Genomic DNA, 26,322 nt, shown 5'->3' on the forward strand with positions numbered 1-26,322 from the left:
CTGCATTTTGCATTTCGTGATATGACATAGAAGAGGAAATGTGACATGTACTCATAGATATACTGTATATCCACAAGACAGCTTATTGTCCCTGGTTTAACGAGTCCAGTGACCAACTCTCCTTGATAATTAGAAATTAATTTTAACAATCTAATAAGTAAACTGAAGTTCATGGTGCACTTACGCTGGCATAGGGTTCAATACATCCACATAATCTTCAATTGGTTCCTTCCCTTTTTCCGGAAATGAACTCGATGTCCGCTCTGTCTCAATCCTCCTTTTCTTTTCTCTCTCTAGGACTTCATGCAGTCTAATTACTTGCCCAGGAGGGAGTGACCCATGTAGGGGAACTGACAGCTGAAACCAATTAAAGCAGCAGGCAAACAAGAAAGACAGCAGAGTAACTGGTTTTAGCAAAGATGAGCCTGTGCTGGTCCTAAGGAGCTTCTGTTACCTGACAGAGGTGGATGGATAGTATCATGAAGAGAGGGTCTTGGTGTTTTATTTTTTATTTTTTTTATTTTTTTATTTTTCCTCTTTGCTTTTTTTTTTCTTTAACATCTTTATTGGAGTATAATTGCTTTACAACGGTGTGTTAGTTTCTGCTGTATAACAAAGTGAATCAGTTATACATATACATATGTTCCCATATCTCTTCCCTCTTGCATCTCCCTCCCTCCCACCCTCCCTATCCCACCCCTCTAGGTGGTCACAAAGCACGGAGCTGATCTCCCTGTGCTATGCGGCTGCTTCCCAGTAGCTATCTATTTTACATTTGGTAGTGTATATATGTCCATGCCACTCACTTTGTCACAGCTTACCCTTCCCCCCCCCATATCCTCAAGTCCATTCTCTAGTAGGTCTGTGTCTTTATTCCCATCTTGCCACTAGGTTCTTCATGACCTTTTTTTTTTTTTTTCCTTAGATTCCATATATATGTGTTAGCATACTGTATTTGTTTTTCTCTTTCTGACTTACTTCACTCTGTATGACAGACGATCTTGGTGTTTTAGAACTGCCTCTAAACCAGCTAGAACCTGCACAGGGCGCCTGACTTTCTTCCAAGAAACATTCCTTTTGATCTGGTCCAAAGCTAAGTACACGCACCTGGCACCACAAGCTGATTCAAGTAACATCAAACCTCTCATTTTTTATTCTGAGCTCGCTGGATCTCACTGCCAGGGAAGTCCTAGAGTGCCTGCAAGTTGCCCAGCTATCCCACAGATAACCTGGAATAAGCTCCACCAACCATATGGCAACATGGGGTCGAGATGGAACTATCCGTTAGATGACTGAGAATCAGCAATGAGAGGTCTATATTTTCGTGTGTTTGTGTTTGTATTTTGAATTTTCACTCACACATTAGGATTATGATACTGCTCTATCAAGTTTTTAAAAAATCTCTTCTAGAAATGTGTTTGGATTGAGTCACCTATATTCTCCTGATCTATATTTATACCCCTAATTTAGACTTCATTATGACCAGCTATGTACTCTTAGAAGTTATAATCTAAATGGTAGAATATTTTTCTTCATGTGACACAACCTAGCCTATATTTTGAGGCAGCTGTGTCTGAATATCATCTTGATCTCCAGAGTGGGGTGCATGCTTTCCAGGGGGTGTATAAGAAAGTCCTTTGGAGTCTGGGAAGAAAACTCTAGAACTTCATTTTCTATTTACACATTATCTTATTAATTCCTATTATTGTTTATATTTTATCACATGTGTGTATATATATGAAATTTGAGACTATCCTTCTGCATAACTAATAATCAGTAAGTCTATTTCCCTTATATACCAATCCTGAAAAAAATAATAGAATGAGGAAAAACTAATGAAGCAGCTGTTCCTTATTAGTTACCTATTATGTCCCAAGCATTATGCTATTGCAAATCCTCACAGCAATGCTACAAGATAGGTATTGTTATCCCTACTTTACAAATGTAAAAAACAGGCTCAGAAAGATTAAATAACTAGTCCAGAGTCACATAGCTAGAAAGTTGTGGAACCAGGACTCAAACTCCAGTTTAATTAATTCAAAAGCAATGTCTCTGCACTTTGAACTATAGCCTGTGCTTCTCAAACTTCTACTAAAGTTGCCCTAACAACAGCATGGTATGAATGTATATACAGAGTGATCTGGGAACGTAGTAAAAGACAATATTTATAGAGCACAACATTAGAAGCAAATTGTTATCTTTTGATAATTCACATGAATTTTATTTTAATTCTGTACCATATCTATGTACATTTTAATTTAAAAAATAATGCTTTTTATCCTTACCTCAAGGAAAAAACTAAGAACAAATCTTTTTGGCCAAAATGTCAAGTATAATTAGTGTTCTAGGAAGATGCACCCCAAGTTTTTTCCGGTGGTTTTAGTGTATTCCTTGACACCTAATCACATACACTTGGTATATCTGTATCCCAGTGTAAGAAGTGCCAGGCCAAACACACAACAATGCCTTTCCACAACAGAGGGAGGGAATGCGTTTCTCCCTCCCCTTCAGTCAATATGCCTTTCACATCTCTAACGGGCCCACTCTTCTACCTTCCTATGACTTTCCTACATGGTAGTTGACCCTCCAACTTTTACTTGTTTTTGGCTGAGAGAAAGAACCAGCATCCATCATCTTGGTAAAGTGCAGTCCTTATTTCATGTGAATGCAAAGCCTTTACTTAGAAACTAGCTTTGGATAAAGTCTGTATTTAACTGTCCCTAACAAACATAGGAAGTTTTCATGTCCTCTAAGAGTATTAGAAAACATGGTGCTCCTTAGGGAGCTGGTTATCAAAGCACCTCATGTTTATTAGACAGTTGCTACAGTAGTTTTATTTAAAATAATGGTAGTTATCTTGCTGCAACAGTTAACTATAACTGTTAGTAAGTAGATCTTACGATTTGTCTCAGGTAAGATGCCACAGAGTTGAACAGATAAGCATCCCTTTGTCTTAAGACTCACTAAACAAATGTTGAAAGCTGACTTCATTTTGATGGTCTCTTCCTGTTATATTGTCTATGTTATTCATAAAATCCATCTCAGCATTTTATAAATATGTATCAAATGAATAAAAAAGGAATTGGAAAGCTTTTATAAGATGCTCTGTAAGCTACAAATATCAGAATACACAAAAGACCACTGCGTCTAAAGGATGAAACCAAAAAGTAGGTCTCCCTGACCACCTGTTATTGACTAGCTAGAATCATTACCCTGTTGATTTTCTTCAAAACAATTATCACAATTTTAAATTATCTTATTTGTTTTCTTGTTTATTTTCTTTCTCCTTTTCATTCACCCAATAAAAATATAAATTTCATGAGTAAGTATAAGGGTTTATATCTGTCCTTTTCAACTGCTATAACTTCAACCCCCTTCACTCAGCATGGTTCATAGTAAGTGTTCAGGCAGTAAATATTTGTTGAATGAGTGAATCAATAAAAAATAATGTCCTTCCTACCTCTGTTATTGTGAGAATGAAGCCTCTCCATTCTGCCCCACTTTCTGTGTTCTCTGTCTAAAGATGTAGACAAAAACAGATAAAGACAAAAAAAAGACATGAATGACTATGAACATTAATACTTTTATTAACTTCAAATAACTTTAGAATTTCATATGATTGTTTTATAAGTCTCGAAATAGTGTAAGCCGTCAAAACCCGGCAAGATTGACAAAATGCATATTCTTCTATTGAAGCACATTGTTTTAAAAAGTCAATTGTATTTTTTAAACCACTTACAGTTAAAAGGAAGAAATAATTCATTTTTCTTTATGCTTAGAATTATTAATGTGTATTTGTTATGAAATATTTCAATAATATTTTCTTTTGTAGGAAGTACATAGCTTTAATCTGTTTGCTTATTAAACAAGTAAAATTTTACATATTTACTTAGCTCGAAAAAATTTAAATGTTAGCACACTTATTTCTTTAGTATGTCAGTTCATGGTTACTCCCCCCATTGGTATTTAACACTAACTGGCTTTAAGTTTGAGGCAACCAGGTAGGACCAATGTAGTTACTTCCCATTACCTTAGTAGTTAGTAAGTTACCTTAAAAACTTCCAATTCTTAGCTCTAAATATTACTAATACAGCCAACATTTATTAAGTGCTTACAAGTGGCACTGTTCTAAGTGCTTCACATATATTAGCTGATTTAATCATGACATTTTTGCAAAAAGTACTCTTTTTAAAATTTCATTTTATAGATTTATTCATTTAGCAGATACTCATTGAGTGTCTTTAAGTTCTGGGCACTATTCTATGTGCTGGTTTACGTCAGAGAATAAAACAAAAATCCTTATTCTCATAGGGTTTAGGGTCTAGCAAGGGGCAATAAATAATAAACATAATAGTGAGTAAATGTTATAGTGTCAGATGGAAATAAATGAGAAAATGTAGAGCAGGGTTAATAGAGATTGGGAATGCCATTAACGGTTTGGGGAGGGGAAAAGAGTTGCAATTTTAATAAAGTGGTCCATGTAGGCCTCAGTAAGAGGGTTACATCTGAGTAAAGACTTACTTCTGGATGAAGACACCAAGTCAATAAAGAGGTTAAGTAAGTTGTCTACAATTACATACTAACAAACAAAACAGCCAGAGTTCAAATCTAGGCATTTGATTCCAATCCTGTGCTCTAAACCACCACATCGGAATCATCCAGGGAGCTTGCTTAAAACGCAGATTCAGAGGCCCAGGTTTGGGGATGGGGCCTTATATTTCCTACCTACAAGTGATTCCTAGTACACTAAAGCTTTATGACCACTGCTTTCAAGGTTAAATCCAACTATATCTTATTCAGTTGCAAGTTATTCTCTTTATGTTGTAGTTGTTGGTTGACTTTCCTTGGCTCACTTTCAATGCCAATCCAAGAAAAAAATCTTTTCCTATATAGGTGCTGGGTATACAGTGGTGAGTTTAACAAACAGATCTCTGCCTGTGTGGAATTTAGCGTTTTTTGAGATTAATTCCATATTTCACAAATTGTGTATATCTAATATACAATTCTTATTCAAATTTTCTAATTGTTCTTTAAAGCTTTTGTTTTGTTTTGTTTTCTGATCCAGTATTCAGTCCAGGATCACACATTGCATTCAGTTGTCTTGACCCCATAGTCTCCATAAATGGGAGCAGGTGTCCAGTCTTTCTTTGTCTTTTCTTACGCTGGTATTTTTGATGAGCATAGGCCAATTGCTTTACAGAATGTCTCTCAATTTGTGAAATATGAGTTTGTCTAATTCAGTGGTTCCAAACATATATCATGTTGGACATGTCTCAGAATCATCTGGGAACTCAGTGAATGCCAAGTTCTTGGATGCCAATTCAAAAACAACTTTCTAAAAACACCAGGTGGGATGGATCTCTGACTTTGTCAGAGGACAGAAGTATACGGTTTCAATGTGCTTGGATACTAAACAGTGAACGTGCCCTTTTAAATCCCTATTTAGAAAACCATGGCTCTTGGCAAAAGGCAAGAAATATTAACAAAATATAAGACTTGGCACTCCTCTTATAATTCCTTTTTACCTCAGCCACTAGGCTTTGAAGAGGTGAACGCTATTTATAACCACGACTAGTTTCAGACTAATTTCTTCTCTTCACTCACCTTCAATTGCACTTCCTCTTTTGGCAAAACAAGGGTGAATTTTGCACAATTCTTTTCAGTTGAATTCTGGTCAGTAAGGCATGTGAGGTCTATTATGTCTAACTTGTCAACATACTGAAAAGGTAAAGGAAAATCTCATTAAATTATTTCATGGGTAATATATATTAGTTCTAGCAGGAAGGAAAATACATAATATCTTCCTTTCAACTTATTTGTACTTGGCATGATATTCTGCTTTTCAGGTGGACATGGCACCCCTTCCCAACCCAGAGGGCACTGGGAAATGTATTACATGGTGGTGGGCTTGACTGGCTCATATTTTGCAAAAGTCAATTGAGAAATTTTCAGGAATTTTGCAAGCCACTTGTTAAACATAGCCATTATTAAAAATTAAATTATATGAACATACAATTAAATAAATTATATTAACAACAAAGGGAATTAAAATTCAAAACATCATTTTCTGGTTATATTACTACATAGCATTCTCTATGCTCTTGTGTTTATTTACATCTTCATTTCTGTGTGGTGAAAATGCTGTATATATACTGTGATGGTGTGCTGCTGTTCCTTTCTTTCCAACTCCATGTACAGTGAGGTAACACTGATAGGTTGAAATTGGTCATGGTGGGAGTTTTTACATCATGGAAATTGGCAAATCCTATAAATTACAAGTTGATTTATTGTTTTGTTAATTGTCCAAAGGGTCATCAAACTTCTTCTACAAAGGCTAGATAGTAAATGTTTTAGGCTTTGTGGACCACATACAGTCTTTGTTGCAAATTCTTGCTTGTTTGTTTGTTTTTAACACTTTAAAAATGTAAAAAATATTCTTAGCTCATATACTGTACCAGATCAGGCCACAGGCTAAATTTGGCTCAAGAGCCACAGCTTGCTGGCCTCTGGTCTAGACTTCAGAAAGTGAAGGGGAAAATGTCAATAATGCAGGTGAAATTTTTTTTTTTTAACATCTTTATTGGAGTATAATTGCTTTACAATGGTGTGTTAGTTTCTGCTGTATAACAAAGTGAATCAGCTATACGTATACATATATCCCCATATTCCCTCCCTCTTGTGTCTCCCTCCCACCCTCCCTACCCCACCCCTCTAGGTGGTCACAAAGCACCGAGTTGATCTCCCTGTGCTATGTGGCAATGCAGGTGAAATTTTAAAGTTTGCTGTGTCTGAAGCTTTTTCATCATAAACAGAACAAAAAATGACAAAATATTCTTTCCTAATTCAAAAATCATTATCTCATTTAACAGAGAAGTTGTTCATGTCATTGACAAATGGGTGACGTTCCAACATACATAATTGTTGCTTTACTTTCCTCTTACTCGTTAATGTAAACAAAAACATTGGCCAACATTCATGTCAAATATGATATTTAATGTCAATAAAGTTATTAGGGAAACAGCAGATTGGAAAACAACTCAGTTTGTCAAATCATAGTTGGCTACGGATACAGGTTCAGAAAAATCAGTGAAAGTATTCTATGAGAATCAATTGCCTTTATGGAAGTTACAGTAAAGAGTATTGTGTATTTTATTTTTTTAACTGTGTACTACACATTCTTTATATCAGTAATATTTGTAATATATATATATAATATATATATACATACATAAATTTTTTCTAGAAAGCCATTGTTCAGCATGTACCACATGCTACTGGTTATGAGGATCCTATTAGGAAATTTCTATCTTATTCCAGTATAATAAAAATATTTCTTCTGAGCAGTTGGTCTATATGAACTGATCTGCATACAACTGACCAGACTTGCTCTGCAGTATTAGAAAGATTAGGACCAACTCTAAGTATAGTAGAGTTTTTAATGGTATAATTTTTTGCTAAATCAGCCTCATTGTTGACTTCTTTTTAATCTCCTTTTATTTTCCTCTCTCTGTTATGCCCAATACAACTTATTTTACTGTATTCTTATAAGTGTGCTTATTCTAGTTTTATGAATAAGGTAAGGTGTAAAAATAGCACATTTTTTTCCAGAGCTATTCTTATATTGATGGGGTTGAGGGTAAGTTTGGGTTGACCTATTTATTTTCAATGAACAAAGAGCAATTAAAAATGGAAGGGGAAGTATAAGGGAAGGAGGACAAAATTTTAAATTACACAGGGATCTTTTTTTGATAACTTGTCTAGATCAAGCTAAAGGAGGAAGCAACAGAGGAAGAAATGGTGGAATTAGAGTGCTGTAAGCTGATCTGTTGATTAGAAGAAAGGAAGTCATATCTTTTTAGTTTTAATTGTAGTATTGAAAGAGCCTTAAAAGTCATCTGCCTAATCTAGCTGCCCTCTGATGCCTGAATCTCCCCCCGGGGTACTCCTGCATGCAGTCATCCAGCCTATGCTGGAACATCTCGAACAACATGGAACTCATACATCCTATACAGCTGTGCCTGTGGCAAGATCTCTCTTGTCTTAAAGCTACAGTTTTTCTCCAGGCAATTTCCATCCATGGTCCTAGTCCCCTTCCCCTGGAATAACACTAAACAAATTCAGTGACTCTTTCACATGACCTCCTGACAGCCTTTCAAATGTTTAAAGACAGCTTTAAATTCTTCCCTACTTATAGGCTAAGTATCTACAGTTGTTGCTTGTTCCATCCCTGTGCTTTCTCCTAAGACTATCACCGAAAAAAATTCCCCCAAAGTCTGCATCCTCTTTTAACAAAATTGGTAGATGGGCAATTCCACAGCATTTTGTTGTAACAGTCTCTTCATGACGTAGTGGTTAAGAATGCTGGCTCAGGAACAAGATCATTAGCTTTCTGATCTTGTACAATTTTTTAATCTTAAACTTGACTATTCTCATCTATAAAGTAGGCATTAAAATAGTACCCACTCTGCAGGGATGTTGTGAGAATTAAATGAGATAATACGTGTAAAATGCTTAAATGCTTACTATGTGCCAGCTGCTCTCTTAAGTCTTTAGACTCAATCTTAAGTCCTTTTACTTACTATTGCATTTAATCTTTTTGATAAGTTTATGAGATGGGCTACTGTTTTCATCCTAATTTTTTTTTGAAACTGATTGTGTTGGAGATCTTTTATTGATATTTGCTCCTCTAGATTCACTTTTATCCCTTCACCATCCAACACTGTGCACCAGGAGTGGGAACTATATGGACAACATGAAGGGCTTCCTTAACCTCTGACTTCTGTTGGGTTGGACCGCTGGTGAACACTGGCAGGAGATCAGAAGAGCGAGGAGAGTGAGGTCAGGTATTTATTACTCTATGCAATTGCTTCCTCTGTCAAAGATCATACTCTTTTCAAGGCAGTCATCTTCACACAGCTCTCCCACTATTCTCCCTCTCTTTCCTTTACTCCTAGGTATGGTAATGGGGCACTGTTACAAAGCCTCAGGGTTCTGTACTATCCTTTGTGGTTTTCCTACATCCTGTCCACTGCTTTGAATATAATATCTTCACTAAACTGTCTTCAAATTACCTAATTTGAGAGGTCATCTGTTTCCTACCAGTACCCTAACTGATACACTGAGACACAGAGAGGTTAGGTAAATAGCCCAAGATCCCAAAATGGCACAGTGAACAGTGGCAGGGCCAGGACAAAAATCCAGGTAGTCTACCTAAGGACCAGGCTCCCAATCACTAAGTTGTACCTCCCTTGCCATGTAGTAGGTGAATAGTAACTATTAACTCTCTCACATATGTGTATTATACAAGGTTTAGGCCAGGGTCTTTTGTATTTTCACTGACATCAGTGGGAAGCTAGGGACACAACAGAGAAGTTAATTATGTTAAAATTTATTTTATGGTATTTGAAAACACCTTTATATAATCTTGTCTACCCAGAGATCTGGTGAAAGATGACCATTTTTTTCCTGGCTTTTTATTTTGCAACTTTATTATATCAAACATAAACAGTACTTATAAGACATTTCTTTCATGCAACAATTTGTAAGACTATTTTAAATTCATAGTCAGGAACATAAAACTCTGCTTAGATCTGAATAAGTATGAAGAAAAAGGGAATGGTCATTAAATTCTGTAGGAGTTGGAGAAGTGTTCACTGAAGTGCTAGAACTTGACGTAGGCCTGAAATAAAGAACAAAGATTTAGAAGTGTAGAAGGGTGAATGAGAGAATGAAACACACAAGAGAAATGATGTGAAACTGAACTGAACAGGCAGGAATGTATGTAAACATGATTTTTTATTCCATGAGGCAGAGCATTCCTTCTAAAGGAGTAGTAGAAGTTATGGTTTAGGGCTGTAGGTAGAGGCTGTACAGGGTGACCTTGAACAAAAGGCTACAGACTTTTATCTTCTAGGCATGGGGTGTTTATCAAATATTGGGGTGACATATTTTGGTAGGAGAATGGGGGAATGACATGGCCAAACAAGGTGTTGGGATCAGTGCATTCTAGCTGTAAGATGAATTAAGCATAAGAAAGATTGAAGGTAAAGAACCCAGATTAGGTTATTATTTTAGTAGAGTGGAGATAAAGCAAAAAAATATTAATGCTGAATTGAGCGAAAATATCAGAAGGTAATTTTCCAAAAGCATGACAGAATAGAGAGAGAGATAGTAACTGGTAAGAAAGGGTTGCAGAAACCTAACTTACAGTGGGTGAAAAGTGAAGCCCTCTCTCAGAAGATGGTATTGAAGAGAGGAGAGCCTTCCAGGCCTAAAGAAAAGCAAATGGGAAGTCCATCTTCAGGCAAGAGTCTGATGTAATAGAGGAATGGGTAAAAGCATTATGCTCAAGTGGGAAATGGCAGGAGATGAGGCCAGAAATTGTCAGAGGCCTTGAAGAAATGAAGTCAGATAACTGCTTACAGTTGGCAATTTAGGCTGTCATTTACTTTCTTTTTTTGTTGTTTTTTGTTTTTGTTTTTTAGTTTATTTTTTTGAATTTTATTTATTTTTTTATACAGCAGTTTCTTACTAGTTATCCATTTTATACATATTAGTGTATACATGTCAGTCCTTATCTCCCAATTCATCACACCACCATCCCCCCCCACTTTCCCCCCTTGGTGTCCATACGTTTGTCCTCTACGTCTGTGTCTCAATTTCTGCCCTGCAAACAGGTTCATCTGTACCATTTTTCCAGATTCCATATATATGTGTTAATATACGATATTTGTTTTCTTTTTCTGACTTACTTCACTCTGTATGAAGTCTCTAGATCCATCCACGTCTCTACAAATGACCCAATTTCGTTCCTTTTTATGGCTGAGTAATATTCCTCTGTATATATGTACCAAATCTTCTTTACCCATTCGTCTGTTGATGGGCATTTAGGTTGCTTCCATCTCCTGGCTATTGTAAATAGTGCTGCAGTGAACATTGGGGTGCATGTGTCTTTTGGAATTATGGTTTTCTCTGGGTATATGCCCAGTAGTGGGATTGCTGGGTCATATGGTAATTCTATTTTTAGTTTTTTAAGGAACCTCCATACTGTTCTCCATAGTGGCTGTATCAGTTTACATTCCGACCAACAGTGCAAGAGGGTTCCCTTTTCTCCACACCCTATCCAGCATTTGTTGTTTGTAGATTTTCTGGTGATGCCCATTCTAACTGGTGTGAGGTGATACCTCATTGTAGTTCTGATTTCCATTTCTCTAATAATTAGTGATGTTGAGCAGCTTTTCATGTACTTCTTGGCCATCTGTATGTCTTCTTTGGAGAAATGTCTATATACGTCTTCTGCACATTTTTGGATTGGGTTGTTTGTTTTTTTAATGTTGAGCTGCATGAGCTGTTTATATATTTTGGAGATTAAGCCTTTGTCCGTTGATTCATTTGCAAATATTTCTCCCATTCTGAGGGTTGTCTTTTTGTCTTGTTTGTAGTTTCCTTTGCTGTGCAAAAGCTTTGAAGTTTCATTAGGTCCCATTTGTTTATTTTTGTTTTTATTTTCATTACTCTAAGAGGTGGATCCAAAAGATCTTGCTGTGATTTATGTCAAAGAGTGTTCTTCCTATGTTTTCCTCTAAGAGTTTTATAGTGTCCAGTCTTACATTTAGGTCTCTAATCCATTTTGAGTTTATTTTTGTGTATGGTGTTAGGGAGTGTTCTAATGTCATTCTTTTACATGTAGCTGTCCAGTTCTCCCAGCACCACTTATTGAAGAGACTGTCTTTTCTCCATTGTATATCCTTGCCTCCTTTGTCATAGATTAGTTGACCATAGGTGCATGGGTTTATCTCTGGGCTTTCTATCCTGTTCCATTGATCTATATTTCTGTTTCTGTGCCAGTACCATACTGTCGTGATTACTGTAGCTTTGTAGTAAAGTCTGAACTCAGGGAGTCTGATTCCTCCACCTCCGCTTTTTTCCCTCAAGACTGCTTTGGCTATTTGGGGTCATTTGTGTCTCCGTACAAATTGTGAAATTTTTTCTTCTCGTTCTGTGAAAAATGCCATTGGTAGTTTCATAGGGATGGCATTGAATCTGTAGAATGCTTTGTGTGGTATAGTCATTTTCACAATATTGATTCTTCCAATCCAAGAACATGGTATATCTCTCCATCTGTTGGTATCATCTTTAATTTCTTTCATCAGTGTCTTATACTTTTCTGCATACAGGTCTTTTGCCTCCTTAGGTAGGTTTATACCTAGGTATATCTCTCCATCTGTTGGTATCATCTTTAATTTCTTTCATCAGTGTCTTATACTTTTCTGTGTACAGGTCTTTTGCCTCCTTAGGTAGGTTTATTCCTAGGTATTTTATTCTTTTTGTTGCAATGCTGAATGGGATTGTTTCCTTAATTTCTCTTTCTGATCTTTCGTTGTTAGTGTATAGGACTGCAAGAGATTTCTGTGCCTTACTTTTGTATCCTGCAACTTTACCAAATTCATTGATTAGCTCTAGTAGTTTTCTGGTGGCCTCTTTAGGATTCTCTATGTATAGTATCATGCCATCTGCAAACAGTGACAGTTTTACATCTTCTTTTCCAATTTGGATCCCTTTTATTTATTTTTCTTCTCTGATTTCTGTGGCTAGGACTTCCAAAACTATGTTGAATAATAGTGGTGAGAGTGGACATCCTTGTCTTGTTCCTGATCTCAGAGGAAATGCTTTCAGTTTTTCACCATTGAGAATGATGTTTGCTGTGGGTTTGTCGTATATGGCCTTTATTATGTTGAGGTAGGTTCCCTCTATGTCCACTTTCTGGAGAGTTTTTATCATAAATGGGTGTTGAATTTTGTCAAAAGCTTTTTCTGCGTCTATTGAGATGATCATATGGTTTTCCTTCTTCAATTTGTTAATATGGTGTATCACATTGATTGATTTGCATATATTGAAGAATCGTTGCATCCGTGGGATAAATCCCACTTCTCATGGTATATGATCCTTTTAATGTGCTGTTGGATTCTGTTTGCTAGTATTCTGTTGAGGATTTTTGAATCTATATTCATTGGTGATATTGGTCTGTAGTTTTCTTTTTTTGTAGTATCTTTTTCTGGTTTTGGTATCAGGGTGATGGTGGCCTCATAGAATGAATTTGGGAGTGTTCCTTCCTCTGCAATTTTTTGGAAGAGTTTGAGAAGAGCATTGTGGTCAGAAAAGATGCTTGATATGATTTCATTTTCTTAAATTTACTGAGGCTTGATTTGTGATCTAAGATGTGATCTATCCTGCAGAATGTTCTGTGTGCATTTGAGAAGAAAGTGTAATCTGATCTTTTTGAATGGAATATTCTATAAATATCAATTAAATCTATCTGGTCTATTGTGTCATTTAAAGCTTGTGTTTCCTTATTAATTTTCTGTTTGGATGATCTGCCCATTGGTGTAAGTGAGGTGTTAAAATCCCCCACTATTATTGTGTTACTGTCGATTTCCTTTCTTACAGCTGTTAGCAGTTGCCTTATGTATTGAGGTGCTCCTATGTTGGGTGCATATATATTTATAATTGTTATATCTTCTTCTTGGATTGATCCCTTGATCATTATGTAGTGTCCTTCCTTGTCTCTTGTAACATTCTTTATTTTAAAGTCTATTTTATCTGATACGAGTATTGCTACTCCAGCTTTCTTTTGATTTCAATTTTCATGGAATATCTTTTTCCATCCCCTCACTTTCAGTCTGTATGTGTCCCTAGGTCTGAAGTGGGTCTCTTGTAGACAGCATATATATGGGTTTTGTTTATGTATCCATTCAGAGAGCCTGTATCTTTTGGTTGGAGCATTTAATCCATTCACGTTTAAGGTAATTATCGATATGTATGTTCCTATGACCATTTTCTTAATTGTTTTGGGTTTGTTTTTGTAGGTCCTTTTCTTCCCTTGTGTTTTCCACTTAAAGAAGTTCCTTTAGCATTTGTTGTAGAGCTTGTTTGGTGGTGCTGAATTCTCTTAGCTTTTGCTTGTCTGTAAAGCTTTTGATTTCTCCATCAAATCTGAATGAGATCCTTGCTGGCTAGAGTAATCTTGGTTGTAGTTTATTCCCTTTCATCACTTTAAATATGTCATGCCACTCCCTTCTGGCTCATAGAGTTTCTTCTGAGAGATCAGCTGTTAACCTTATGGGAGTTCTGTTGTATGTTGTCATTTTCCCTTTGTTGCTTTTAATAATTTTTCTTTGCCTTTAATTTTTGTCAATTTGATTGCTATGTGTCTCGGCTTGTTTCTCCTTGGGTTTATCCTATATGGGACTCTCTGTGCTTCCTGGACTTGGGTGCCTATTTCCTTTCCCATGTTGGGGAATTTTTCAACTGTAATCTCTTCAAATATTTTCTCGGGTCCTTTCTCTCTCTCTTCTCCTTCTGGGACCCCTATAATGCGAATGTTGTTGCATTTAGTGTTGTCTCAGAGGTCTCTTAGGCTGTCTTCATTTCTTTTCATTCTTTTTTCTTTATTCTGTTCTGCAGCAGTGAATTCCACTATGCTGTCTTCCAGGTCACTTATCCGTTCTTCTGCCTCAGTTATTCTGCTATTGATTCCTTCTAGTGTATTTTTTGTTTCAGTTATTGTATTGTTCATCTCTGTTTGTTCTTTAATTCTTCTTGGTCTTTTTAAAACATTTCTTGCATCTTCTCGATCTTTGCCTCCATTCTTTTTCCGAGGTCCTGGATCATCTTCACTATCATTATTCTGAATTCTTTTTCTGGAAGGTTGCCTATCTCCACTTCATTTAGTTGTTTTTCTGAGGTTTTATCTTGTTCCTTCATCTGGTACATAGGCCTCTGCCTTTTCATCTTGTCTATCTTTCTGTGAATGTGTTTTTTGTTCCACAGGCTGCAGGATTGTAGGTCTTCCTGCTTCTGCTGTCTGCCCTCTGGTTGAGGCTATCTAAGAGGCTTGTGCAAGTTTCCTGATGGGAGGGACTGGTGGTGGGTAGAGCTGGCTGTTGCTCTGGTGGGCAGAGCTCAGTAAAACTTTAATCCACTTGTCTGCTGATGGGTGGGGCTGGGTCCCCTCTTTGTTGGTTATACCACACCCAGTCATTCTGCATTCCCAGCTAATACCCCAAGCAAGGGGGTATTAGCCACACAGTAGTGTGGGCTACTACATCCATGGTCTGAAATGTTTGACCTGAGGCGACCCAACACTGGAGCCTACCCAGGCTCTTTGGTGGGGCTAATGGCAGACTCTGGGAGGGCTCACGCCAAGGAGTACTTCCCAGAACTTCTGCTGCCAGTGTCCTTGTCCTCACGGTGAGATACAGCCACCCCCCGCCTCTGCAGGAGACCCTCCAACACTAGCAGGTAGGTCTGGTTCAGTCTCCCCTGGGGTCACTGCTCCTTCCCCTGGGTCCCGATGCGCACACCACTTTGTGTGTGCCCTCCAAGAGTGGAGTCTCTGTTTCCCCCAGTCCTGTCGAAGTCCTGCAGTCAAATCCTGCTAGTCTTCAAAGTCTGATTCTCTAAGGAATGCCTCCTCCTGTTGCCGGACCCCCAGGTTGGGAAGCCTGACGTGGGGCTCAGAACCTTCACTCCAGTGGGTGGACTTCTGTGGTATAAGTGTTCTCCAGTTTGTGAGTCACCCACCCAACAGTTATGGGATTTGATTTTATTGTGATTGCGCCCCTCCTACCATCTCATTGTGGCTTCTCCTTTGTCTTTGGATGTGGGGTATCTTTTTTGGTGAGTTCCAGTGTCTTCCTGTTGATGATAGTTCAGCAGTTAGTTGTGATTCCCATGCTCTCGGAAGAGGGAGTCGTCCTTCTACTCCGCCATCTTGAACCCTTGACCTCAAAGATGACCATTTTAAGTTTGTTTTCTGTTTGGTTTTTTAAATGACCTCTGGTTAGTTTACCACTAATGGTGCTGAAATACCTCCAGGTAGAATACATCACACAGGCTCTTTTTCTGTATCTTTCATTAGATCTGGTCATGTAATAACAATGTTCTAAGCAGTGTGGGCTACTACATCCATGGTCTGAAATGTTTATATTTAAACAAATTACTGGATCATAAAATCTCATAAGCATAGCATTCCAAGGTAGACATGCATTTGCTACTAAAATGCTACATTTTATTTGTGGAAAAAATGAAATACACCATTTTCATTTTTTTTTGTGGTTAAAGTGAAATATCAATCATTTAAAATTAATACAAATAAATAATCTCAGAATTTCTTTATTGTTATTCTCATGCTTGAACTCTTAGAAGTCTTATCTCATGAAGTATGTTTGTACTTTCTAGAAAAATTAAATTGTGACATATTGTATGTTATGAGATTTCGGGTATCAGTTAACACCTTCTGAGTTTCCCAGGAAATTTTACCATAGGTCTTGTAATTGATAGCCCTCACAGATATAAATGTTCTTATTTAAATTGGTTGTACTGGAATATCTTTACTTTCGGAAGACAGAAGTGAATAATAAACTATATGACAAGTGTTTATCGGGAAAAAATTAAATCAGCTGAACACGTTTACTTACTGTTGTACTTTTTTTATCAGTATAAAAGAAAAGTGTAGTTCCTCTCAGCTCTGTCCAGTAATGTTTATAATCCTGCGGGAAAGAAATTGTAAGCATCATTTCATTATGTATATTCAACTATTTTCCTATTGATATTTCCCTCTGTAACTTTCTTAATTGCTGTGTGATATAATATTCTTCTTTCTCCTGGGATAAATCACCTACTTTTTTATCGCTTAATTTTACATTTAATTCCTGGTTAAATCCTTCACAAATTTTAGTATGAGGTGTGTGGTAGGGATGTAATTTGATTTGTGTTTAAGCAAATTATTTTCCAAAACTTTCCTCATTGATTTAAGATGCTTGACTTTTTGTGCACTTTCAGTGGAAACTTGCACCTGTAAGAGGGGCCATATAAGGGGCCAGGTTGGGACAAGCATTTAATATCTACCTTCCAAGACAGTTGAAAAGATTGAATGAATTAATACACATAAATCACTTAGAATAGTACATGGCTCATAGTTTAGGTTCAATAAATAGAATATATTTATATAGATCAAGGAAATATGAGCAATTGCTAATGATAAAAATAACACAATCAAAGCTGAACTTTGAATTCAAATTTCATTCATGTGCTGAACATTTCATAATTAATATGTTCACATTATTATGAGTTCTATAGAAATATAATTTTTTAAGTTTAAAATATTTAAATAACCTAGTAAGACTCAATCAAGTGAAAGTCTATTTAGATAAGAACTTACATTTTATGAAGATTGGCTGTATTACAAAAGAATGGCAAGGGGGTGTGGTTAAAACATAAAAAAAAAAAATCCTTCATATCTGAAGACTTACCTTCATACCCAGTTCTTTGCAAAAGTGTGTTTTTAAAAATTCCAGTCAGTTTCATAGACTTGTTGAACATTCCTTCCTTTAGGGTTTAATAAGCTGAATTTTCACAACATGTTGGATTATCTTGATTTATATTGAGGGTTAATGTAAGAAAATCAGGTGAAGAAATTTTTTCTTTTGCTTATAAATGTGAAGACACTCATATGTTATGGTATTTTGTGTCTCTTTGATAATGACATATCACTTATTCTTTTTTTAACCACCAAAATGTTTGTCACCTCTTTAGAATTTATATACTTATTTTCTCAAATAATGGGAACTCTATAACCCATCTTTCTTTTATTTTCCTTGGCTCTCAGGAAGTTCAAGATTAAATTCATTCTGAATTACAGCAACCATCTTTCTCATGTTCTTAATAGAACTATTTTCTCCCTTTGTCTTCATGGCTAATAAGGTGCTATATTAGCTTTTGCTGTATTACAAGCCACCCTAAAACTTAGTGGACTAAAACAGCAAGCATTTTATATTTCTCCTCATTCTGTGGCTGGCGGATGATTCTTTGGATCTGGGTATACTTGGCTGTGACTTAATGGTCTAGGGTACTCTCATTCACTTGCTTGGGGTATTAGCTGGGAATGCAGAATGACTGGGTGTGGTATAACAAGAAATATATTTAGTCTTTGTCTCCTAGTTCCTGGCATAGAGATCCTAAAACACTTGGAATTTCCTAAGTAATAGGAGTGCTTTTGTTATTCATAGTGAACCCTTTTACATCATACCTGAATTTTTACTAATGAGGTAACTTAGGATGGGACCCCTAGATATCTTCAGGATGGGTCTGGTCACCAAAAGAACAGATGATTAAGAGGGTTGGAACTTTCAGCCCTACCTACCAACCTCCAGGAAGGAGGAGGTGGGCCTGGAGATTATGCTTTGTAAAAACTCTTGAACAACAAGATTTGATAAGTTTCCACATGCCAAAAGGGTGGTGTACCCCATCTCCACAAAGACAGTAGCACCCGTGCTTGGGATCCTTCCAGACCTTGCCCTCTTCATCTGGCTGTTCATTTGTATCCCTTACCAGTAAATGTAAGCAAAGTGTTTTCCTGAGTTCTGCGAGCCATTCTAGTAAATTATGAAATCTTGGGAGAGGGTCATGGGAACCCCTGATTTATCACCAGTCAGTCAGAAGGACAGGAGATCTGGGACTTGTGTCTAGTGACTGAAGTAGGGGGTAGTCTCGTGGGACTCAGCTCTTAATTAAGCTGTGGGGTCTGCACTAAATTTGGGTAGGTAGTTAGTATCAGAATTGAACTGAAGTGTTGAATGCCTAGTTGATGTCCAGAGAATCAGAGAAGTGGTTGTTGGTGTTGGAAACCACTCTACTGAGACAACTGGAATCACACTCCATGCAGTCTCATCTTCCAGTCAGCTGGCCTAGACTTGTTCACATGCTAGCAGAAGAATGCTCAGGGGTAAGAGAGGGCAAAACCCAATGTGCAAGTACTGTCTAATCTTCTGCTTTTGTCACATTTACCAAAGCATGACCCAGTCCAGATTCAAGGAGCAGAAAAACAGACTCAGCCTCTTTATGGCAGGAGCAGAAAAGTCACATTTCCAAGGGGAGTGTATATAGTGAGACTTGAACAAACTGATAGTAGTCCTGCAGCAGTCTACCTCAGGGGTAGAGTTGGAACTTGGAGCACAGTTTCTCTGTCCAAGCCCTGTGATCTTTCCACTTCATTCTACCTCCCAACAGAGAACTGGCTATAATGTAACGTAACGAACATGCTGATGCCTCCTGAATCAAAAATGGATTACCAAAGAAGAGAACAATTCAAAAGGGCATAGGATTGAAGGATCAGCCAACAGATGGTCCCCAAAGAAGCAATTGTAAAACTGGGCAAAGAGATTCTTCCTTTTGTCTGAAATCCAGATGCCAGTATATACTTGACACATCTCTGAGTCAAGCAGTTCAATAAGGCAAGGGAACAAACCTTAATTTCAGCCCCAGCAGAAGTCTTTTCTTTCCTTATTTTCACATAGGATACAAAATGTTAATGGCATTGAAATAGCCCTTTGCCTGGTCTCTCCACTACTTTCTTTCTCCCTCCAATCTATCCTGCAGGGTGCTGCTAGAGAGAACTACCGCCTCTGCAGAGGGTAGGACTGAATATCTAAGAGGTAAGTCTGCGAGGCAGGAAGCTCAACTCAACGCCTTCTTGTCCTCTCTCAGCAGCCTGCCAGGACAGAGTGGGTGTTCTGCTCTGTTCCCTGCCATGTGGCAAAGGGCCTCCAAGAGGCAGGCTGTGACTCTCAAACTGCGTCAGTGACTCACGGTAGGTCAAGCCTACCTAAATCTGGGGTAAAGTGTCAGCACAGTTTTGGCCTTAAATCTAAACTACTATCAATAGATTTTATTAATAATGAAAGTAATGAATTGATCTTCATTTGTGTGATTCCTGTGTCTTAATTTTCACTTGCTTTCAAACTTGGGGGAGGAAAAATCCCAACAAATGGGTATAAAAAATGTACAGGGTAGGGAAACTGGGAGTAACAGCTAACGGCGTTTCTTTTCAGAAACTTAAACATTAAACTTAAAACTTAAAACATTAAACTTAAACATTTTCAATGTTCTAGAACTAGATAGTGGTGATGGTTGCACAGCTTTGTGACTATATTAAAAACCACTGAATTGTAATAATAATAATAATTATTATGTGTCTCCTGTGTGAGAGTTCAGTGTTAAGGCACCAAGAATGGAAGTAGGGAAACCAGCCTCTTACTATATAAGTAGCAAATCCTCAGAGTTGTTGAAGGATTGAATGGAATAATGATGTATGTAAAGCACATAGGACCTGGGACATAGCAAGGGTTCCATCAATATTGGCCAGTGGCGGTGGGGAAGCATTACCTCATCACTCACATTATTAACAGGTACTTCGCATATTTTATTATCCATATAATAATACTCTTTCCACATGGTAATTTGTATGTGTGTGTGAAGGTGATGCCCACTAAAAATCTCTAAAATAGATCTCTTTCAATGGGATTATGTACAAGTAGGAGAAGATATTTTGTAAACTAGAATAATGAAATCCATTGTCATTCCTATATAAAATCACCCTTTCATATTGTCTTAAGTAAAAAGATAGAAAACTGCATTGAGAAATTTGGCTTGAAAAAGTTGCTAACCTATACTATGATTAGGCAGGTGTTCTATAAAAACCATGAAAGTGTATAGTCACTCTGTTGAAAAGTACTTGAACTTTCTGAGAATTGACTTGAGATGAAATAATAAAACAATTCAATTTTTTTTTTTAAATTTATTTATTTATGGCTGTGTTGGGTCTTCGTTTCTGTGCGAGGGCTTTCTCTAGTTGGGGCAAGTGGGGGCCACTCTTCATCGCAGTGCGCGGGCCTCTCACTGTCGCGGCCTCTCTTGTTGCGGAGCACAGGCTCCAGACGCGCAGGCTCAGTAACTGTGGCTCACGGGCCTAGTTGCTCCACGGTATGTGGGATCTTCCCAGACCAGGGCTCGAACCCGTGTGCCCTGCATTGGCAGGCAGATTGTCAACCACTGCGCCACCAGGGAAGCCCAAAACAATTCAATTTTATCTTGGAGCTTTTAAAAAATCATCTCTCTCTTTTAAAGGCTTTCACATCCTTCTCTAATGGTAAGTCTCTCAATGCAAGGAGGAAGTCAAGATTATACAGTATTTTGGAACTAGGATGGGAGTGAGGGAGAGTGGGGAGGAGATTGGAATGTAGGCGTATTGGTTCGAGAACTTAGTCACGGGTTGTGTAGTTTTATTGAAGTATGGCGTCTAAGATAAAGTCCAAACCCGAGATTCTATGATTCTTAGAGGAAAAGAAAACAAGAGAAAAGCCTGCAAAGTCTACCACCCTGTTCATCTTCTTAATTAGCCTCATTAGTATTAACCTGCCACAAGATAGAAAACTAAAATCACTAATAGCAGTCAAGGTTTATTGCATTTGCTCTTTATGTACATGCAGACATGCATCTGTGCTCCTGTGAAAAATTACAGACGTGTTCAGCCATGAGCGAATAGTATGAATTGCCTAGAGTTAATGAGGGAAAAATGGGAGCATTACTGGTAAACAAACATATATATTCATAGAAAGGATTAAGGAGGGTTTATTAAATGGGGGAAGAAGCAAGTATAAAGGCACTGAGTTGAAGAAAAGGCAGCCTGGAGGAAAAGGAAGATTACAAATGTCAGTAGACCCTGTGGACACGAACCAGAGCCACAAACCCAAGGACAGATCAAACTTATATTTAGTACGCAGAGACCTGCGGGTCACAGGCTTGATTTAGTTTCTGATAAGCGCTCCTGAAAACCGGTATAATCGGAGTCATCTATCAATATCAATCTCAATGACCAACATCTAGGTATATATTTATATCTACAGAGATACATACCTATTTTAAAAATTAATTTTGAAGGGCAGATTTTTGGATTAAATACACTGAACACAAAATTTCTTATTTTTAAGCAATCATTTGCATTCAATTGCTGAAGTAAAAAAAGGTACCGACATAGGCCTCTTGAATTTCTCGCTAAGCTTCATAATCGTTAGATGACCTTGTATGTAGAGTTTAAGGTCACTATCTCATTTTCATTCAATTAAACAAATGTTTTTGAAAGTCTACTGAGCTTACTGTTGAGCTCAATGTGATAAAGAATCTAGTGATTAGACATCCCCAACCTTTAGAAACCCATCACCAAATGGAATTAGAACTTTAGTTTGAAAGGCAGCATGATGTCAAGTGCTTTGCAATAAAATCCAAGTTAGGCCCCGTAATGGTGAGGCACCTCGAGCTTAAACTCTGTGAGCAACAATGCACTCATTGAAGTAGATAAAATACTTGAAGTAGATAAAATAATTTCTACCCAGAAGAATTACTGTAAGGATCAGACTGATAGGACATTAAGAACCTAGCATGTCTTCCATATGGCAACACCTCAAGAAAATATACCCATTTTAATAGAGTCTGTTTGATCATCACAGCAACCCGTTCAGTTATGCAAGAGAGTAATTACCCATTTTACAAAACAGGAAACAGATGAAAAGTTCTGAAGGACTTGCCCAAGTTCTAAAGTAGGACTGATACTTAATATCTCCTGGCTCCCAGGGCTCTTTCTCTTTGATGTAACTAGTAAAACTGGGTTACAGTGCAAATCCAGTTAAGTTCCTCTCCAGCCCCTGTCCCCAATAAAAAGCTCCCATTTTTTTTTCTTGTGAGTGAATAAAGTGCCTTTGCTTAAAGAAGGATGTTATATAGTGGTCTCCAAAGTGGGGCACTTAAACCTCGGAGGCATGCAAGATGATCCCTCTGGGGAAGAAACTTTTAGAATGTCTAATTATATTTCATCTTTCTTAATTCCCTTTCTGCATATAGTGAGTAATTTGTTTGGACTAGTAGTACAGGAGTACATACATATAATTTCTAAATAAATTAATCTTCTTAGAGATCTGTGTTCAAAAATGTTTTCTTGAAAAGAGTGTGTTACTTTAAAAATTTGGAGATTACTAGCATAGAGAACTGTTTGAGAGCACAACTGAACCCTAAAATTTTTCTAGATGAATTAGTGGCAGTTAGAGGACTAGTCAGAGAAATGTTATTTTGATGCTATTATGATGATCATATTCTGTGTTCAGGATAATTAGAAGACATATTATATACAGTGTTTTTAATTATAGCACATCACAGTTTGAAGACTGTGAGATGTTGCCCAAATGCTCTCTTAGTTCAAATAGTTCCAGAAAACTGAGAATTTTCCCCATTTGTAAGAACTGCGATGCCATTGGTATCTCACTGTAGCACTGAATAGCTTTTATTATCTAGTAAATCTTCCTAATCATCCAGAATTCTAGTACTGTGGGTTAAGTAAATCTTCCCACATTTTTTCCATAAAGATTACGTGCTTTTAATGGGTCTTGACCTGGGATCCATGGACCTCTTGGAATTGCATTTAAAATGGTGTATATTGGAACATTTTCCTGGGGGCAAAGCACCTTAATTCTTAAAAGTGTCCCTGTCACAAAAATAGCTAAGAAACACCTCTCAGCATGTAATCTCCTTATAGAACATGTTACTCCTCAGTTATATTTTTTCTAGCTTGAATTCCTTCAGCAGAGACCTCACTTAATATTCTGTAGAGGCTCCCAACTTCCTCCTGTCCCTCAGATCGAAAGGTGACATTCTTGATACTCTTGGCTCACCTCCCTTTCAAAGGTTCCCTGGTACTTTGTTACCACTTGCCTAGAAACCTGACTATTTTTCCTTAGCTTTTTCTCATTGCTTCTGTTTTCCAGCACTCTAATTATCACTGTGGCTCTCCTTTGAGCCGGATTACTTGTGGATTCAAAACTGATTTTAGTATGTTAATAAGAATGTGATGAATAATAAAATGGAAGGAGAATGAATCTAATCTCTAGTATGAGCCAGGTGGTTTACATGTTATCCCTTTAATCCTTGAAATCACCTTGTTAGTAGACATTACTGTCATCCTCTTGATCTCTTCTCCCTGACATATAAGTAAAAGATACTTTGCTATGATTTCATCTGAAATTTTTACACCTGTAGTTTTTTCTTTCCATTTCAAGGCATGCTTTCCAAGAAAAATTAGACTAGCATTCGGGTAAGTGAGTCATCACTCCTTACTAAACTAAACCTCATGAAGGTAGGGTTTTTGTATTTTATTCATATTCTCCAGAACTGAGTGTGTTACGTGGTACATAGGAAACACGAAATATACACTGCTTAAATGAATGAATTGATTAAGCACCGCTGTATCCCAGGCTTTATACCTTGAGAGGTGACTCATATTCTCTCCATTTTACAGTTGAGGAAATTTAGCCTCAAGGAGATTGAGTAACTTGTATTAACTCCAGGCTATAAGTGGCAAAACCATCAGGTAAAGGCATGTTTTACTGACACCCTAAAATCCTTTTCTTTTTCTGCTAACCATACCAAGGGATTGCCTTTTTTAAACATTAAAAGGAACCCAGTATCAGAAACAGTTATTATAAACACTTTGGAAAAAATTCAGTGAATAGACAAATTTAAATTACAATCTAGAAATTTCTTTTTCCCACTCCCCTTTCCTGGCAAAGTGTAATAATGTAGCTAACCCATAGTAATAAGATTGAATTCATTTTAAAAGCATATAGGATCAACTAAAAAATGTTCCAATGTAACTGACAGATATTACTAATACATGTTTAACACCCATAACAGAATACAAATTACCATGTCTTTACTCTCCAATAGTAAATGATCTGATTATATATGCAAGAAATATGAATGTGCTATTACAGATATTTTTACATGCACACATTTTCTATAAGCATTAATAAATCCTCAGAAAAAATATTTTTGTAATTGTTATTAAACATTCCTTAAGGCATTTCTCAAAACACTATTTTTTTCTAGTTTCAATTCATATTAGCATTTCATAAAATTTGACCTAAGTTAATGATTTCTTTTTTCTTTAGTAACAGACACTTCCAAGTTTATTTCTCTCATTCATTTCAAAGTATCCACAATTAGTATTTCAAAAGCACTGATTTTAACTAATTATAAGTTTTTATTTTTATGTTTAAAAAATAAAGAATGCTTTGTGAATTTTCTTAGAGTGAATGTATTTATGTAGCTTAATGTACATGTACCCATAGAGCACCCTAAGTAGTATCTTTTAAAATCACTATCTTGAACAGTGTCTTAGAACATATAACTAACTATATACAATGTTAAACAGTATCAATTTTATCATTTTCTGATCATTATTTGTAAGCTTCAATCAACTGCAAATGGGAGCAGAAGGTTTAATTTCAATCATAGTATCATTTCATCTTAATAGTACTTGTCATCATAGTAGTAAATTGCAGAGAAAATATATAGGAAACATTTTATCTTCTAAGCTAAACTCTTCTGTGATGTTTAAATAAATTCTTTAGAAATTTAGGAATTTTTTTACATTAGTGACTCAACATTAGAAGCTTATATATACACATATATGTGTTTAAGCCATACGTTGTATTTAAATTATGCAAATTGGAATCATATTTCTGACCTCAGGGAAGAGGGTTCAGTCCCAGCAGAGACAAGAAGGCCCTTGTCACATCATATCACCATAAAATAAATTTTATATTAAGACAGAAGTTTCTAGTTTAACATTATCATCTGTGGACTTACCTGGTATTCTGACCGCTTGACTAATAAAAAACCTTCAAAGTACAAGGGTAGAGCAGTAATCTTTGACCTTTCTTGGAAGATCCTGCGAGGGGCTGGTTTTGGGGGCTTCTCAGCCATCATACCCTCTCGTTGGTGTGTGGTTTGTTTCAACTGAATCTAGTCTCAGACAAGATGAGATCTCCCTTGTGTGAGAGGAAAAGGCAACTAACTGTTCAAAGAGGAAGTCCCAACTCGATTTTAAACCACCAACAGGACACACACACGCACTTTTTTTTCTTTACTTTTTCTGTGGTAAGAAAGAACAGGCATAGACCAACTTGGAGAGGGTAAGCTCTGAGGAAACAATGTGTGTTTAGAATTACAGTAGCAAAATAAACAGAAGATTAATATCACCAGAGGATGAAAGGAACAGCTGTGGAGATTATGGACATTTGAGGAGACATCAAGGTCACATTTCTTTTCTTCCACCTTTTTTTTTGTTTGTTTGTTGGTGTCCATTTTTATCCCCAGAAGACATGACTTGAATTAACTCCACTTCATTAAAAATTACTTCATAGGATAATCTTATAAATACTATTTCTGTTTTAAGTACAGTTGGCCCTCTGTATCAACAGATTCCACATCTGTGGTTCAGCCAACTATACATAGAAAATATTAGAAAAAAAATTCAAAAAGTTCCAAAAAGCAAAACTTGAATTTTCCACTTGCTGAAAACGATTTTCATAGCATCTACATTGTATTAGGTGTAATAAATAATCTAGAGATGATTTAAAGTATACAGGAGGATTT

General features: G+C 36.8%; 1 protein-coding gene across 1 annotated transcript in view; it reads right to left on the reverse strand.

The window, feature by feature from the left end:
• The window catches only part of STAP1 (signal transducing adaptor family member 1), a 40,000-nt gene extending 14,347 nt beyond the window's left edge, over positions 1-25,653 (reverse strand). The window contains 5 exon segments of the mRNA XM_036852238.1: positions 185-357; positions 3,461-3,517; positions 5,605-5,718; positions 16,479-16,550; positions 25,534-25,653. Of these exon segments, the coding sequence (XP_036708133.1) occupies positions 185-357; positions 3,461-3,517; positions 5,605-5,718; positions 16,479-16,550; positions 25,534-25,653 (536 nt within the window).
• Between the last annotated feature and the right edge of the window lie 669 nt (positions 25,654-26,322).

This window comes from Balaenoptera musculus, chromosome 5 (genome assembly GCF_009873245.2).
Source record: "Balaenoptera musculus isolate JJ_BM4_2016_0621 chromosome 5, mBalMus1.pri.v3, whole genome shotgun sequence".
Classification (NCBI taxonomy): domain Eukaryota; kingdom Metazoa; phylum Chordata; class Mammalia; order Artiodactyla; family Balaenopteridae; genus Balaenoptera; species Balaenoptera musculus.